The sequence below is a fragment of the Orussus abietinus genome, unplaced genomic scaffold (assembly GCF_000612105.2).
Source record: "Orussus abietinus isolate OABI.00-Male unplaced genomic scaffold, Oabi_2.0 scaffold626, whole genome shotgun sequence".
Lineage (NCBI taxonomy): Eukaryota > Metazoa > Arthropoda > Insecta > Hymenoptera > Orussidae > Orussus > Orussus abietinus.
In genome coordinates this window covers 1-16,763 of record NW_019394768.1, presented here as the reverse complement: position 1 = coordinate 16,763, position 16,763 = coordinate 1, and the positions used below count along the sequence as shown (strand labels likewise).

At 47.4% G+C, this 16,763-nt stretch overlaps 2 protein-coding genes across 2 annotated transcripts; both read right to left on the bottom strand.

The window, feature by feature from the left end:
- Positions 1 to 6: 6 nt before the first annotated feature.
- On the bottom strand, positions 7 to 9,213 carry LOC105699306. Its single transcript, XM_012424178.1, has 13 exons — positions 7,542 to 9,213; positions 7,261 to 7,464; positions 6,560 to 6,795; positions 6,265 to 6,476; positions 5,840 to 5,916; positions 5,581 to 5,780; positions 5,347 to 5,507; positions 4,915 to 5,083; positions 4,645 to 4,838; positions 4,029 to 4,158; positions 3,741 to 3,930; positions 2,963 to 3,105; positions 7 to 2,247 (listed from the first exon to the last, which is right to left on the bottom strand). Exons 1-13 carry the CDS (start codon positions 9,184 to 9,186, stop codon positions 226 to 228), a joined length of 5,583 nt encoding a protein of 1,860 aa, XP_012279601.1. The 5' UTR covers positions 9,187 to 9,213; the 3' UTR covers positions 7 to 225.
- Positions 9,214 to 11,208: 1,995 nt separating this feature from the next.
- LOC105699580 (nose resistant to fluoxetine protein 6) lies at positions 11,209 to 14,652 on the bottom strand (the record flags this gene model as incomplete). The annotated part of the gene is made up of 9 exons (XM_023433235.1): positions 11,209 to 11,493; positions 11,845 to 11,987; positions 12,073 to 12,262; positions 12,673 to 12,796; positions 12,878 to 13,074; positions 13,178 to 13,346; positions 13,425 to 13,585; positions 13,696 to 13,975; positions 14,294 to 14,652. Coding segments are annotated over 9 exons (1,827 nt in total), but the record flags the coding sequence as incomplete, so codon positions are not given.
- Positions 14,653 to 16,763: the final 2,111 nt, after the last annotated feature.

The window sequence follows — 16,763 nt, the reverse complement described above, 5'->3', positions numbered from 1 at the left end:
GAGGCGTTCTTCTTCCAGAAATTTATTAGCCTAGAAGAGTACGTTAACAGACACTCCGTTCCTCAGAGCCCTCATCGGGCTGCCGGAAGCTCTTCTCAGAAGAAGACCAGTCTTCCCGGTCGGGATTCCGGGATCCAGGGTGACCTGGGCCGCGAGACCTCCTGGGCCGCGTTCTCCGGATCGTCCTTGAAGCTTTTGCTCGGCGCTTTCCGTCTCCTTCGCCCTTCAGGTTTCCTCTTGTTCCCAGTTCCAACTAGTCTCCCTGAACCGCCTCCTCTGGTGCTGAGCGCTGGAGGATTGGTCGTCATCAGTGGACCCCTCGAGGTTCGAGGACCTCTCCTCGGTGCTCGACCTGGACCTTGAAGAAGCCTCTTCAGGGTCGGGACGAGCGACCTCCGCGACGCCGACTTCTTCCCCGGCGACGTCCTCGTCCGTGGACTGTCCTCCGGCAGGTTTCCTCTTCTCTCCTTCTTCCTTCCTCGACGAGGACGCCCCTTCAGGGTGCTGCTTGTCTTCGGACTTCCCGGTCAGCCCTGAAGAGCCGTCCTCCTCGGAGCGCGACTTCTGCAGCTGCCAGGCTTTCTTAAACGGATGCTCCTGCTCCTGCTCCATCAGCTTCGGTCTTTCCGGCAGGAGGAACTCAGGGTCCTCTTCGCTGGCCTGGCTCTTGATAATGGACTCTCTCTTGAAGAGCCCCGAGGGAGGTCTAGGCGTGGACTCTGATATCTCCTCTCTGACCAGGTTCCATCCGGAATCCATCTCTTCCTCCATTTCCTCCTCTATCTCTGGCTCCTCTCTCGACAGCCTGCTCAGATCTCGAAGAGACACCTTCTTGCTCTCTTTCTTCAGCACGAAGTCGTAGGTGGAGACGTCGTCGTCGTCCTCGGTGGAGGTGATCTGGCTACCGGTTAAGGATCTTCTCCTGGCTTCGGGTTCCCAGGTCTCCTCCCCCTGGACGTCTTCCCGTAACGGTGGACCCTTTTCCCTGTAGCTTCTTTCTCGGGGACTGTAGGGGTCCTCGTCTTCGGGTTCGCTGGGCTCCAAGGACGAACCTTGAGGAGGTCCCCTCGGCACCCTGCTGATGGTCCACGTGTCGAGGCCGCTTATTTCATCGGTGTCTTTCAGCAGAGCGATCTTCCCCTCTGCTGATGATCTTCTCCTCAGGTTCCAGTGGTCCTCTTCGGGTCTGGCCTCGTGTTCCCTGGAGAGCTTCTCGGCGAGCCTCCGTTCCCTTAATTTTAATTCCTGCTCCCAGTTCTCCTCGTCGCTGACCCTGGGCTCCTCGGACGACTGCTTCCTCTCTACTCTAGGTCGTCTCCTCGAAGAGGTCTCCTCTTCAGACCCTGAAGAGACCGTCCTCCTCGGTTCCACGGACCTCGACAGTCGCGGAGATCTCGACTGTTGACTCTCTGTGGACTTCACCGAGGACCTGTTGCTTTCGGGACCTCTGGAGACGGACCTCTCTCGTCTCACGAACTCCCAGGAAGGCGTCTCCTCAGGGTCTCTAGGAGCCGGCATTCTTCCTCTAGACTCCGACCTCTCTCTTCTGTGCACCTGCCGATTCTTCGAGTCTTCCAGTTCCCTCGAATAAGGTCTTCTGCTCTCTAAAGACGATCTCGTCCTGGACGGTGGTCTTTCACTCCTTGGAGGCACCTCTTCGTCCTCACTTGGAGAAGATATCCTGATCTCGACTCCTCGAGACTCTGACCTCTTCTCTCTTCTCGCTCTCGATTCTCTCTCCTGCTGGATCCACCTCGACTCTCTCTCATCCTCATCGGAATAGTCCTCTGGTGGTGCTCGCTGGTTGCTTCTACTTCTACCTTTTCCTACGACCTCTTCGTCTTCATCTTCTGGAGTTCGTCCTCTGGGTCTCCTGGAGACGTCCCAGGAAAGGGCATCCTCTCTGTCGTACGCGATGAAGGACATCCTTCGAGGGTCCTGCCGTTTCGATTTGAAGACGATCCTGGGAGCCTCCTCTTCGGGGTCCTCGAGGTCCTCTTTGGTACCGCCTTTTATGTCCTTCTGCCAGTCCCAACCCGTGGAGTCGATCTCGTCCTCGGCGAACTCCTTTGGCCCATTTTTCGTTTCTTCTTCTTCTTCTTCAGGTCCTTTTTCCCCGGATGGCCCCATGACCAGTCCGTCAGTGCACTCCATGATGACGCTCTTCACTTCTTGCATCGGTATGTCGAAGAGCAATGTCAACACGATCGAGAACGCGATCACAGTTCCAAATTCCAGGGGGTCGATCTTAAAAAAAAGATTTTCAAATTTTACAATTCAGGCTGCTCGAACGTCAAATCGCTACGATTCATCGTTATGCTCGTAGCGACCTTAAGGTGATATGAAAGTGGCCTCTAAAAAGTCAATCGTTTATGATACTTTTCTTCCAACTTTACAACGTAAATATATCATCATAAGGAAGCTCCTGACACCCATGAAATTACATTTTTTTTTCATTAAAAAATGTTTAAATGTCTATAAACAAATTTTTTTATTTCAATTTCCTGAGTGTCGGAACCTTCCTTACGGCCTCCGTGTTCACGTTGTGAAATTTAAAACGATTTGATAAACCCAGTTAAAGAAAGTTTCATAAACAAGTCCTCTTTAACGCCACTTTCACATCGCTGTAAGGTAGCGTCATAAGAGTCAATCATTTATAATATTTTTTTTCCGGACTCGGAGCACCGAATCGTATGAAATTTTACCACATAATTGTGAAGGCTCTAAAGAATTTTACCGCATTCATTCTAATAGAATGCCCTAACAAGGGTTTCATATTCACATGGTAAGTTTTCAAATGATTCGGTACACTCAGACTTCACTTTCGCATCACCTTAACCCTTTTAGTGCAGAAGTCATTAGCACTTGTAAAACAACAATACATCATTGGTCCGCACTAAAAGGGTTAAGGAACCTGAAGAGTCAATGGAAGGGAATTTTTCCTACTTCGAGGTCTACTTACGATTGAGTAAATATTGAACTCGGTTGAGTATCTCGTGGTCCCGACATTGTAAAAGAACACCGCGAACTGGGTAAGATAAACCGCGTAGGAGATCCTGCTGAAGACCACCAGCCAGTGACTGGAGAGAAGATCGTTGAGGAAACCTAAAAAGGTGTCTAATGTTAATATCAGAGCTATCTAGATTAAGAATAGAGACTAGAATCAACAACAAAGGCTCAATGTATTGTATAATAATAGCTGTAAGTTTATGAAATATAATTTTTGTACTCCTTGATGACGTGAGACATGTATCAAATGCGAAGTTGGGATAGAGAAGAGGTGGTTGAGGAGGTTGTTGATTAACCCTTAGAACACGGAGGCATTTCGACATATGGGCGAAATTCGTCTGACCGTGCAGGGAATATTGGACCAAACGTCGGGCGCCTTTAGGCGCTCTTAGTAGCCAAAGGGTTGGGATAGAGAAGAGGAACGCCACGAGGAGGTTGATGATGATGAGGAGGGAAGACTTTTGGGGGCATATCTGACGTCTGACCTCCGTTATTGATGAAACAGGCGAATATCAGCCGTGGGGAGATACATGAATGCGAGATTAACCCATTGAACCCCTTTTCGACATATGGGCGAAATTCCTCTGACCGTGCAGGGAATATTGGACCAAACGTCGGGCGCCTCTAGACGCTTTTAGTAGCCAAATGGTTAGGATGGAGAAGACGAACGCCACGAGGAGGTTGATGATGATGAGGAGGGAAGACTTTTGGGGGTTTATCTAACGTCAGACCTCCGTTATTGGTGAAACAGGCGAATATCAGCCAGCACAGTGCCAAAGCCCAGGACACTGGTGAGATCACGGCGTAATGGGTCGCCTCTTCGGCATCGTACACGTAATCTCTTCTGGCGAGCTTCCAAGGTGAGAACAGTGACCAGGACCCCAAGGCCAGCGCAATAATCCATCCCGTGACCACGAGCGCCTGAAACGAGACGACAACTCCATTCTCCAATTCCTCGAAGCAATTCGAGCCAAGAGAAGTCATAAAAAGAGATGCCAAAAGTGTCCGGGACACGTCACCTTGTGGATCTTCAGGTTCCTCCCCGTGTACTGCAACAGGACCCCGAGTCCAACTCCAAAAAGATATGGAGTCGCTCTGTGCAGTGACAATGCGTACGTCATATTCGCAGTCTTATAAAGATGCCTGGCCCTGAAATGCGAGACAATGAGAGGCCTGAGGACATATTTAAATACGGGTACATGAAATAGAAATTGAACACGGAGAAAAGTAGACGGCTTAAGTACCCCGATCACCTAACAGGACATATTCCCTGGGGAATTACGTAGTTTATTAATTTTTTCCTCATTTCTTCAGGGTCCGGATTAGATTTCTACGCGCCAAAATTACATTTGCATACATCAAAGACGACGCCAACATCAGAAATAGTTGTAGGGAAGAAGTTCATTAAGGAAGAAACCTTCCTAAACTACGCATTGTTGGCACGTTCGAGCAAATGAGCGATGTCGTAGGTAAAAAATAATACTGCGACCAGGGATAGAATTTCTATTGCATTTGTTGAAGTAGGATCTCTTGTTAGGACTGTTAATAAATTTTTCTGCGCGAGGGTTTCGTCCTGGTAGGTGATCGAGCCAGGTGGTACCACACTCAGGAGTGATGTTTCCTCCGTGGACTCACGTCATCCCGTGGAAAATCACGAGTGAGAGGGAATTGTTCATCGTGGCGAAGTATCGGAAGGTGGCCGACAATTGGAGCAGGAAGAATATCACGAGGATCCCGAGGACGGGTCTGCAGAACAAGAAGAAGACCAACATCGGCGCCAGCAAGCTCAGCTGCATGTCCAGTGCGAGCTGATGAGTGTGTGTGGCGCACTAAAAGGAGACAAGGGATGAAATCCCACCCCCAGGTCCTGAAGACTATCTTGAGGAGGGACATTGGACTTGTTACCATTTCCTCAAAGGGAAAGAAATTTTGGATGTATAGCAGATTCGTCCAGAAATTCTTCTTGCACAGATCAGCATTGGTCGTGATGACACTGTGCCACTGGGGACCGTTTCCAATGTGCTCCATGACGTATCCGTACCAAAAGACGACCACGACGAGGGCAGGAGTGAGTCTGAAATCCGAAAAACGAGAAGAAATCCACCTTGAAGGATCCATTCAATTCTCAGGAAAATCGACGCGCGTTAGAAGTCATACCATTAGATCAAAGGGAATTATTAAATGGTATACATAACACCTCAAGAAATCCCGGCACTCTTCTGCTGAATCCAAGTTCTAACATCTGATTCTCCATTACACCGTATCATAAGAAGTTTCATTAATAAGAAATGATTATTGTCGAGGGGTTATTCGTTTTCCGAGGCCGCAGGGTATTACCTGATGTACCTCGCGACGAATCGGCAAAACCACCTGATCTCACCGCGGTTCTTCAAGTCCTTCGCCATGTTGTACGCTGAGAGGACGCCGCTGAGGAGCAAGAAGCAATCCGTGTAAACCAAGGAGACTCTCAGGACGGAGGTGAGCGGACTGTTCGCAACCTGTTCACCAAGACGACGTAGTCGAGGACAATTAAAGATCATCGCCGGACACACCCTGAAGAGCTTTCCGTACCTCGGTCAACCGGGCACGGTTGGCAAACGGTATCCTGGAGATGGGGATGAGCCTATGGGCGACATAAAGGACGACAGTAGAAATGGCCCTGATTCCATGGATGCAGCTGATCTCGTCGGTGACTTCGGCATCGGTCTGCATCAAGGTCTTCGTGGTCCTCTTCAAGGAAAAGGCCATGATTATCCTCTCCGAATAAGTCCCTGGAAAGGGAAGTGCGTAAGCGTTTCTTCGATTATGGTCTTCCTGATTTTGGAGGTACCTTTTCCTTCCAAGGTCAGGCAATGGTCCCGCAGCGTCGCCACGAAGACCAGACAGACGGCCACGGCGTAAAAGTATCTGCAAGATAGACCAGGGAAGCTATTTCGATATCGTGGAAAGAGCGGAATTAATCTAGTCCAAGGCCAAGGCTCGATCCCCTCCCTGAGGATCCCTTCTTGAGCAACGAGGACAGTGCTCCCTCCGCGACCTCGAACCAGCTATTCTGGTACCACTGGATAAGCCTCCTCGTGGGACCCCATATCCTCGAACCCGAGGTAAGCCTTGGACTTGCTTCCAGAGTCACCATAGAAATCGATTAAATCTACCCCGTAAAAAATGCCAATCCCTTCATCGAGTCGAAATTTCAGCCCTACTTTGGACCCGCGAAAGAAAGAAATCCCAATAAATTCATCCCCAGGAACTCACAGGACTCCTATCGTCTCCTTCGAGTATCCTTGAGGCTTCTGCTTGGTGTAGCACATTTTGGGGTCCACCCCGAAGGTGAATCTCAACCCTGAGGAGCCATTGTAGTCCCGAAGAGATGCTTCCATGGTCGCCCTGGCGTCTTCGGCGGAACATGCCGCTGGAAGGCAGAGTCCCCAGTTGATAGTCGTGAATCTTGGAATGAAGTGTCCCGGCTGAAAGGTTTATTCGTTATTAGTACTTCTTTTTAATAATTACTTCAAGGCTGGTCCACACGATCACGCACTTACGCACTTACGTCTCGCATGCTCCCACGCACGAAGGCCCGACTCTGCATCAGGTTGACGGGGATTTTAGTGTCGGGCCGGGTCGCGTGCACGTCCACCGTGGCTAAGCAATACTTCCCTTGGACCTTGACTGTCTTTTCGTCGATTTTAACACGTGCCGCTACGCCCACGCATTGGTCGAAATCGCCGAGCTGATTCGTATTCCCACGAAGAAGACCCGCCGGGATTTTGGCGCTCGAGTCCAACACTGAAAGACAATGAATTCTGGTCTCGCGACTTCTCTCGGTGGACTTAGGGGATTGTTTTCTCAAATTACGAGCTCTTTTTCATTTACGGTGCCGTAGAAAATTCCAAGAGGTCGACACACGACTACTCACTCTAAACGGCTAGGAACTTTAGTCGCGAGGTTGATAAAGAAATGTGGTGACATGACTGAAAATTAATTATGTCCTTACTTATGCGCTCTGAAAGGTTTGAGTGGTTCCTACGAGGAGGATTACTAAGTCTGTCGAGTTCACAGCTTGTGGGCGCTAAGTTGCGGAATAAATATCATGCCATGTTGGCGCATTTAAGACGATATAATGAACACCATTAATTCAACTACTCACTCTGTAGAGCCCAGAGCTTGTAGCCGCGAAGTTGCCGAAGAAATATCATGCCATGTTGGCGCGTTTAAGAGAATATAATGAACACCATAAATTCAACTACTCACTCTGTAGAGCCCAGAGCTTGTAGCCGCGAAGTTGCCGAAGAAATATCATGCCATGTTGGCGGCAAACCGAATCCTCGACGTCGGTGAAGTTTGGGATGAACGTGGGCACGTGGAGGATCGCCTCGTTCAGCTCGGCCAGAGAAATCGAGGCCTCCGAAGACTTTGGTTTTGGTTTCGGTTTCGGTTTTGCCTCGGCTTCCCTCTCTATTCGAGAAAAAAAAATGATTATATGAGTTAGAACTAGGGAAGAAGAAGAGAGAAGCGTCGAAGCGGGTACTAACTCTGAGGTTGCTTGGCCTCCGTCTTCGGGGTAGTCTTCAAAATCGACTTGGCCTCTGGTTGCTTCGGCTTAGGTACTTCTGGTTGCTTCGGCTTAGGTACTTCTGGTTGCTTCGGCTTAGGTACTTCTGGTTGCTTAGGCTTAGGTGTTTCTGGTTGCTTCGGAGTTTCTTTCGGCTTCGGCACTTCTGGTTGCTTCAGGGTCTCCTTCGGCTTCGGCTTCTCCGGTTGCTTCGGAGCTTCCTTCGGCTTCGACTGTGTACTCGGCATCTGCTCCTCCACCTTCCCGGGTAGGCTCTTCGGCTTCTCTTCGACCTTCTGCACAATTTCTTTAGTCTTCGTTGTCTCTGGCGGTCTCTTCGGGGCTATCGACGCCTCCGGAGGTTTGTCCTTATTCGCTACGTGGACCTTTTCGAGTTTCCTCAGAGGAGCTTCTTTCTTCACAGGAGTTTCCTCAAGTTTTGCAGGCTTCTCCGGTGTCTTTGAGGTCTTCTTCTCCTCTACGGGCTTCACCATCTTTTCCACAGTCCTCAAGACTTTCGTGGGTTTCGTTGGAGTCGTTGGCTTTGGAGCGTCTTCATCGGACTTGCTGTCCGGTAGCATTGTTGTAAAATAGGAGAAGAAGCTCCCTGAAGAGTCCTCGACTTCCTTGTCGTCCTTTCGAGGGGCTCTCCTCTTCGAAGCGTCGTCTTCGTCGTCTTCGTCTTCCTCGTCCTCCTCGTCATCGTCTTCCGAGTCGTCGGCCACTTTCCTAACCGTCCTCGTCATCTTCTCATCTTTCGAGTCTACATGTCTCTTCAAAGGCGTGCGCCTGGGCTCGGGCTTCGATTTTTCTTTCCTAACGTCAGCCTTCTTCGGGGCTTCGTCGTCATCTTCCTCACGATCTTCGCTATCATCCTCATCATCATCTTCGTCATCCTCTTTCTCCCCACTCTTTCCACTATCATCCTCATCCCCTGCCTGACTTTCCTCCGTCCGGTCACGGTCATCATCATCGTCATCAACATCATCCTCATCATCACCCTCATCCTCATCCCCATCGTCATCGCTCTCAACCCCTTCATCCTCGCTACCCTCATCAGCTACATCCTCACTATCGGAGTCGTCCACATCTCCCGTAGCCTCGTCACCCTCATCGTCGTCATCACTACCCTCCTTATCATCATCACCATTCTCATCATCATCGTTATCATCCCCATCATCGTCCTCTATCGTGACTCCATCGTCCTCATCACTATCGTCACCCCCGTCGCTCGCCTCCTCCGGTCCATCCTCGACCCTAACCCCCGCCCCACCGTGCCCCCCGACCTTGACTCCGTAAGAAACCGCCCTGAGGGGCCCCCCTCTCTGCGCACCCCCGCAGTCCTCCCCATGGCAGGCCTTCCGAGCAACAGGTGGTTGCCCCCTTACCACCCCACCTCCCACCCCGGGGCGGACATCCTCCTGCTCCAGACCGGAACTCCTCGCGACCCTCCCCCTCCCCTCCTCCGCCTCAGGGACACTCGCCCCCCTCTGGCGGCACTTCGCCCCCGGCGGCCCGACGCACCGCGCCTGCTCCGCTTCCCGCACCCGGAAGGCGAACCCCGCGTACACCAGGAGCCCGACGACCAGGAGGACGACGCACTTGCCCAGGCCGGGCCCTGCCATGCCCCGGCAGCCTTCACATTGACTCGCACCCTCCTCTGGGCTAGACTGGCCGCGGGCTGGCCGACGCGACTAGCTAGGAGGCCGCGCCAGGCCGCGCCGGGAGAGACCCCTCCGCACCCCCGCCTCCACCCCCGGCCGGAATTGGAGCACGTGGCTCCCGGCCAAGCCGAGCCGAGGGGCTTTATTTAGCGGCCGACTTACTGCCGGCGACGACGCCGCCGCCACGCGGTCAGTTACGTAACCGCGGCGACCGCCGCGCCACACACGGGCCCCTGGGGAACGCTCACGCCCCTGTATCGCGGTTAAGGTGTTATGATAGTGACATACAGGGTTGGGTAAGCGAATACCTTGTGTAATATACCCGAAGAAAACCACGTGTATTACTACGCACAATACGTCCCTAATTTTCCACACAAGTATATTACCCCCTTTTGTTTCTAAATAGATAATAATACATCCAGGTAGAGATTTGATATTAAACGGTGCTAAGTCGGGACTTTTCAACGGTTCTTTCTCCCGTTGATTGGCGAGTTTCTTAGTTACTAGAGGGTTCTACATTATTGTAGTATTGTCCAGACAGTTTTATTTCGCACGTCAGAACCTTCGATCATTCTTGTGCCGACGCTACTTTGGTTCTAGCCTGGGGGAAGTCAAAATGAAAGATCCACGGTCGACCTCCAAGGACCACCGTCGCGTTCAACACGTTAATTAGTAAATTAATAAGGGCCGTAATGTCATTTCTACACCTGGGTGACCAACTAACTAGGAACGGGCCTGCCGGGGAACCCCGGGAGACCTCACCGAGATCACGCCGACCAAAATACACCCGCACATAGGGATGAACCGATACTTGTATCGATACTTATACTCATTACTTGCATCGAGAAACAATATTTACTATGTGTCGAAAAATCTTTTGCACCGTATTCTTCGCACTGATATTTATATAGATTGATAGGTTTTCCTGATAAAAATAAACCATTACTTATGCATCAACCCAATAGATAGATATTACCTCTTGTTACACGTTTTAGAGGTACTTAGAGATATTTCCCCTTTTTTTTAAGAGGGTTCATGTTACTTTTACGCTTTCATCTGCGCCGTCGAACCTTCTCATTACCCTCTTTCTATGTAACGCCAGGAGGACGCCGTTCGGCGCCGGGAACCCTCTCTTCAGGGTGGTCCCTGAAGACCTCGACGTCGCTGTTCCGCCGCAATTGGATCGCGCAATTGGCCCGCGTCATTCGATGCCCGGCTGCGGAATCGCGCTCGACAGGGACGCCTCGTCACGGGCGAAGGCCTACCAGACGGATTCGCTCGACAATCTTGCGCCACGAGGGCTTTACGAGCCACGGGGAATCTCTGGACCCGCGCCAAGCCGCCGCCATCTTGGAGAACAAACGCCATGCCTCTCTTTGCCCGCGGATTTCGAAACTTATAAAAGGAGCTTATAGCAATTTATGGATTTCAATCGTGAAACGCGAAGAACTTCTAAGTACCGATTTACTAATTCTGACAAGTTTCAGGTGACATGAAAGCCACAGCTTACATATATATGTACCTGAGAAACCAAATCGTTAGTGAAAGTATTCTCAAAATTGGGTGTAACGATTTCGTTTTTTTTTTACCACGTGAATATGAAGGCTACAAGGTAGGTCCTGAAAGTCATGAAATTTCATTCTTCATAAAAAAATTATTTATTTATCATGGACCAGAGCCAACATGGCGTGGTCCGTGCACGGAGCCCTTTTGACATAGGGGCGAAATTCATTAATACGTGCAGACGATATTGGACCAAAAGTCGGACACCTTTAGGACCTTTTAGTGGCCAATTAGTTGAAAGGATCGTCGATAAGTTAAAATCGACGAGCTTGCAGTACAATCGGCCATTCGATTGTCGCCATTCATTCCTAAGTAAATCTTTTTCAATTCTCTAACTACAAGCATTCACAGAGCTAGGTCATGTCAGTTGCATTTGGTCGGACTGAGTATAAAATGGAACCTTAATTCGTAGGATGATTGTTTTTTTTTTTTTCTTAAATAATGCATTGCAAAGTTGCGCGAGTCGTTCGACTTTGTTGATTGATAAAAACTATGAGGATTCTATGATTCTTCCGCAGGTGGAGGGTCCCTTGCGGCTGACTCTTCGTCGTCCGACCGAACGAGGTCCCTGCGATATTCATCCTTATCACTTTTCACTCGACGTGTCAGCATCTTCTCTAAGATCATCACCGGGGACTCGAAGAGCATGCTGAAGAAGAGGCCGATCACGATCGACATCACCAGGGAACTCAGGAACGAGGTAAACTGAAAGGAACATCATCTTCATCTCCATTCTGGTATTTGCAAGACCGTAAGAGATCATTCTACTTTGTAACTTATTCGAAAAATAACCTTCAAGGAACACTATTCTTATTTTTTTCTCAAAGTCCTTTTAACTGATGCCATTTCATCTTTCAAAGAAAATTATTCCTCGAGATTCGTACTCTAAGGACACTCATATTGATTATTCATTTTTCAGAATATTTGAACGTACAATGATTAACTTCATTTTTTTTTAGAAAACTGAGAAAAATCTTTAAAAGTGGCTTTTTTCGGTCGTTGAAGAATAATGACCCCTTGGATTTGTTTATAAAAATCGGGTTTTTCAATACTCACCACCAGACTTCTCGAAAAGTACATGGGAGTCCTTCGAGCGGCTACTCGCATACATTGTAAGATAACGTGCACCAAATAAATACAATAGGACAGTCTACTTAGTGGAATAAATATCGGAAGAGACAGGAACTTGCTCACAGGACCTGGAAAAGCATTCGCAAAGAAATGTTAATTTCTCTCGGATGATCGAAAATTTACCCGAGGTTCTTTCAGCGCTGATTTATTTACCGGAGCTTTTCTGCAGACATGCAAAAATGATCCACGCAATGCCAATACCCCATAATGTCCGGGAAGCCACAGGATAAGTAGTTTCCCACACGATGTCGTACTTGTAATCCTTATTTTGGAAAGTCCTGTAAGCCACGGCGCAAATTACGAAGCTCGCCACCGCTAATGACCAACCAAGAGCTGCATACAACTGTAGGCATTAGGATAAGTGATTACTAAAATTACTAAATGGAGAAATTAAAGAGAAACAGTGCCTCCTTAAGGTGATGTGAAAGTGGCATCGAAGAGATTTTCTTTATAAAACTTTTCTTCCACCTGGATTTACCGAATGGTTTGAAACTTTACATCGTGAATAGGGAGCATATAAGGAAGGTCCTAAAACTCATGGAATTTCAATTCTTTTCAAATTTGTTTATAGGTATTTTAAAAATAGTTTATAAAAATTGAAATGTCGGGAGTTTCAGGACCTACCTTAGGGTCTCCATATTCACGTTTTAAAGTATGAAACGATTTGAGACACCCAGTCCGCAGAAAAGTTTTATGAACGATCGAGCTTTCGGATGCGACTTTCACGTCCCCTTAATTTGTTTTAGTAATTACCCGGCGATATTCAAAGTTTTTCGAGAACATGATGTATCCCAGGAGGACTCCTATAAGCCATGGTGTAGCTCTTGTGTAAGACGGGATATAGACGTGCGTCATGGAGTCCATAAAAACACTTATCCTGATAATGAAATGCAAATTACCATTGAAAATAATTAGAGACTGTGTGTGGAGGTAAAAATTAAAGGAACGGCATTCTTACGCAATGTTGGACTCGTAAATGACAGATATATATCGGTTCGCAGAGATTATGGCTGCGGGAATGATTATGGAAGCTACGAAGAAGAGGCCCCAGATCGCTAGGCCGAGTTTTGGCTTTTTTACCATAGGGTAGAAAATCAGCGGCGAAACCCAAAAGAGTTGCATGTCTACCGCCAAGTACCACGTATGGATCAAGCACTGCGAAAAGAGAGAAGCCACTAATTAAGTAACTATATAATTCTTCAATTATGTAATTTTATCATTTCATGCTCCATGATGGAAAACGTTTGCGGATATTCACCGTGTTTTCTGGATGAACGAAATTTTGCACATACAGAAGAATGGTCCACCACTTCTGGTTACATGGTTCTACGAGCATGTCCACTATTTGCTCCCACTTAGCACCAGATCCTAGTCGAGGAACTATGAATATGGTTATGGCTATCAACACAGCAACAGCAGGGGTAAGCCTGTTGAAATGCAAGATAAATAAATAATTCAACGGCTAAGAATAATCCAATTCATCCAAAAATTATTATCCTATGTACCTGACGTAACGGTGGATGTAATAATGAAATACGTTAAACCTGGCGCCCGTGGAGTGTTTTTTAAGGAACAGATAGGAGCCCAAAAATCCACTGATAACGAAAAACGTGTCCACTGCAAACGGGGCCAACAAGAGGTGCAAGGCATTCCAAGTACTCAGCCACTGATAAAAATGAAAAGTGTAAAAAATTAATATTTTTAATCAGAATATCAACGTCCTTCCATTCTGTCCATGTTTATTATTTGCAGCTCTGTATCTTCGCGACTACTCACATCCATAAGGCCGACGAGGTTATCAGTTGCATTTAACACCCCCATGACATATTCGTGGCCGAGAACGATCCAGCACATGCTCAGAATCCTAATACCCGCGAAAATGGTTAACGAATCAGGGTCAGACTTCATGTTCATGATCTTCAGTCCAGTGGTGTACATGGAGAATTTGCTGAACCCTCTCAGTACGTGATTACGAAAATCTCGGGTCCTGTATCTCTGGACGATGTCACAAGCCGTACAAAACACCATGAAGGACACCATGATGCAGAGAAAGGAGCTGAAAATATCGTAATGAAGCTCTTCGACGGCTGCACTGATAAAAACGCCCATGTAAATTTACATACTCAAAGGAAATGATAGCGTTACATTTAATTGAAGCAATGTAATTGAAGCAAAACCACCCTAACAAGGTAAATACACGATGTTACATGTATTCATATATATCTTCTAATTTCTAATTTTCCATGTTACATTGTTCTACGTGATATTTCAGTTAAGAGGTCTGTACAAATGTATGTAAATTTCCATTGAGCTTTATCAGTGTCACGTTATACATTATGGATTAGGGAAATTTAGGGAAATTGATTGGGCTTACAGGGTGAGCTTCTCCCAGATAGACCATGGTGGGGGATCTACTCTGGAGCAGGTTGCAGTGGCTGAAGAAATCCCGAGGTCCTTGAAGAGGTTTGACACCGATATTGTGTCATTTAATAACCGCGCAAGGTCCTGGGCACTACAGGCCGATGGCAAACAAATTGACGAAGTGGGAAGAACCGGTACCGATGAATTGCTCGATGAAATCAGGGAATACATGCAATGTCGGCCTCGGATGCTGATTTTCTCGTTGGCCATGTCCACGGATATGCACTCGTCGAACATGCCGAGGTCGACCAAGTTCCCTATCAGGATGCCTGATTGGATCTTTGAGGACGAGTCGAGCACTAGAAAAATGAGTCATATGAAAAAGACATGTACGAAAATGTTCTGACTTAATGGGCCAAATTGTTATTTATTTCACCATGTAAATATGAAGGCCCTAAGGAGGGTCCTCCTTGCACCCACGAAATTTTATTTTGCTTTAAATTTGTTTATACACATTTTTAATGTTTAATGCGAGGGGGGTTTCACTCGGGAAATCATACATTTATTACAAATTTCTAAATGAACTTAGAATTCGATACGTTAAAACTTTGTGAAAGTGCATGAGAAAATGATTACACATATCTAAGAAATTTATGAAACATTTTATAAATTTGTTGGGAATATGTCAAAATTAGTACACCATGTCTGAATGAAAGTTCCAACAGAAATGTTATAAAATGATAATATATATACATTTGTTTTTTAACAGTACGGTTCATAAAGCCGGACATAACAACGGATTGTTTGAAAGGCGTCGCGGTAAAACGCTGCCGCCATTTCGAGGGAAATCACAGGCAGAAGCGCGTTTCCGGGGGGATGATTAAACAATTGCGATCGAGCGGAGGCGCCGTCGACTTGGTCGGCGTGAAAATTTCCGGAAACTCGAGGGGGGAGTCCGGCGGAAGTGGCTCGTGCAGGTAAAATTAACGAAAATTCGGGGTATTATCGATAAAAGCTCAGGCTGGCCGCGGGCTGGCCGTTTTCCGTGGTGATACGCCAAACGGATGCCCATAAAAGTGTTAATAATGTCCCCGGGGCCGGGCCGCGACGTCCGCCATTGTTATTGCCGTTATTGCGCCGATTGTTGTTGCCGGTTATTGTTATTCGTTATTATCCGCGTGCAGGCGCGTATGCGAATCGATGCGCGAAAGTGCACGCATGAACGGTAATTTACGGCCGGCGGCCTCTGTTTCCCTGGATTACCGTGAGATAAACTGCGTGTCTCCAATGCGATCGACCCGCCATATTGCCCGATACCGATAACCACCGATCACGCCGACAATTTATACCGTTTCTTTCCTCGACCGCGTATTCGCCCCGGCCGGAATTATCTCCGATACGTCAGGTAGCCTGGTTTACTAGTTTTCGAATATCCGAGGTAGACGAATAACGTTAATATTATTATTAAACGAGCCGGAGAGAATCATATTATTAACCTCTCTCATCTGGAAGTCAAATTGGTTTTGGCAAATATTGCGTTTAATCGGTGTGACCTTTCGATGCGATCATTGGAGAAGGGTAGGAAATTAAACATTTTATTATTATCACGAGACGAACTAGAGAGGATTATAATATTAATATGATTTGGCCAAGGGTAAAAGTCGTTTTACTTTGTGGAAACGGTGCAACCTGACGATGTAATCGTTAGAGAAGGAATAGGATAAAAATCAGGTTAGATGTGTTATTGTTAATCACGATTATACTGATACATTCCCGTTTTAATTTATTTAAACTGTGATGTAGGATAATCGTTAGAGAATATAATAGGGTAAAAAGTGAGGTTAGGCTTGGAAAAATAGTAATCTCGAGTTCGCCACACAGGGTGGGATCCGAGCTGGGCGCTTCGCGTCTCGGTAGCAACGGCTCACTTCGCCCCACCCTCCGCGGAGTCGACACTCTGTGTACTCTGCACACTCCTGGGCCGTTTACTCAGGGTGCAGTCCCGCTAGGTTACGGGATCGCGAAATCCAAAGTGACGGGCCAATCGAGCCCTGGCTTCTCCTCCCTTTTACGTCCCCGATATAAATATTACACACACATTTCCTTATCTTTCCGTTCTCTTCCAATATCCTCGTTTTGGCATACAGATTAGTTTCCAATGAACAAGTTTTCTCTACTTTTCCGTTCTACCGAGAAAAAACACGAAAACTAGGAAAAGATAAAATACTCCCAACAGGTATTTGCTTCCATGATATTAAATCAGAGATATGGATAGATTAATAAAATAAATTCATCGCGATTGAGGCTTAATTCACCCCAATCACGGGACGCGTACTAAAGACGTGGATTTATTAAACTGGCAGGGTAAATCATCGTGTGCCATATATACGGAGAAAAGTTTCGTAAACCAGACATCTTTAACGTCACTTTCACGTTATCGGCTGAAATCAGCTGATCTCGTCAGGGGGTACAAATTTCGAGAT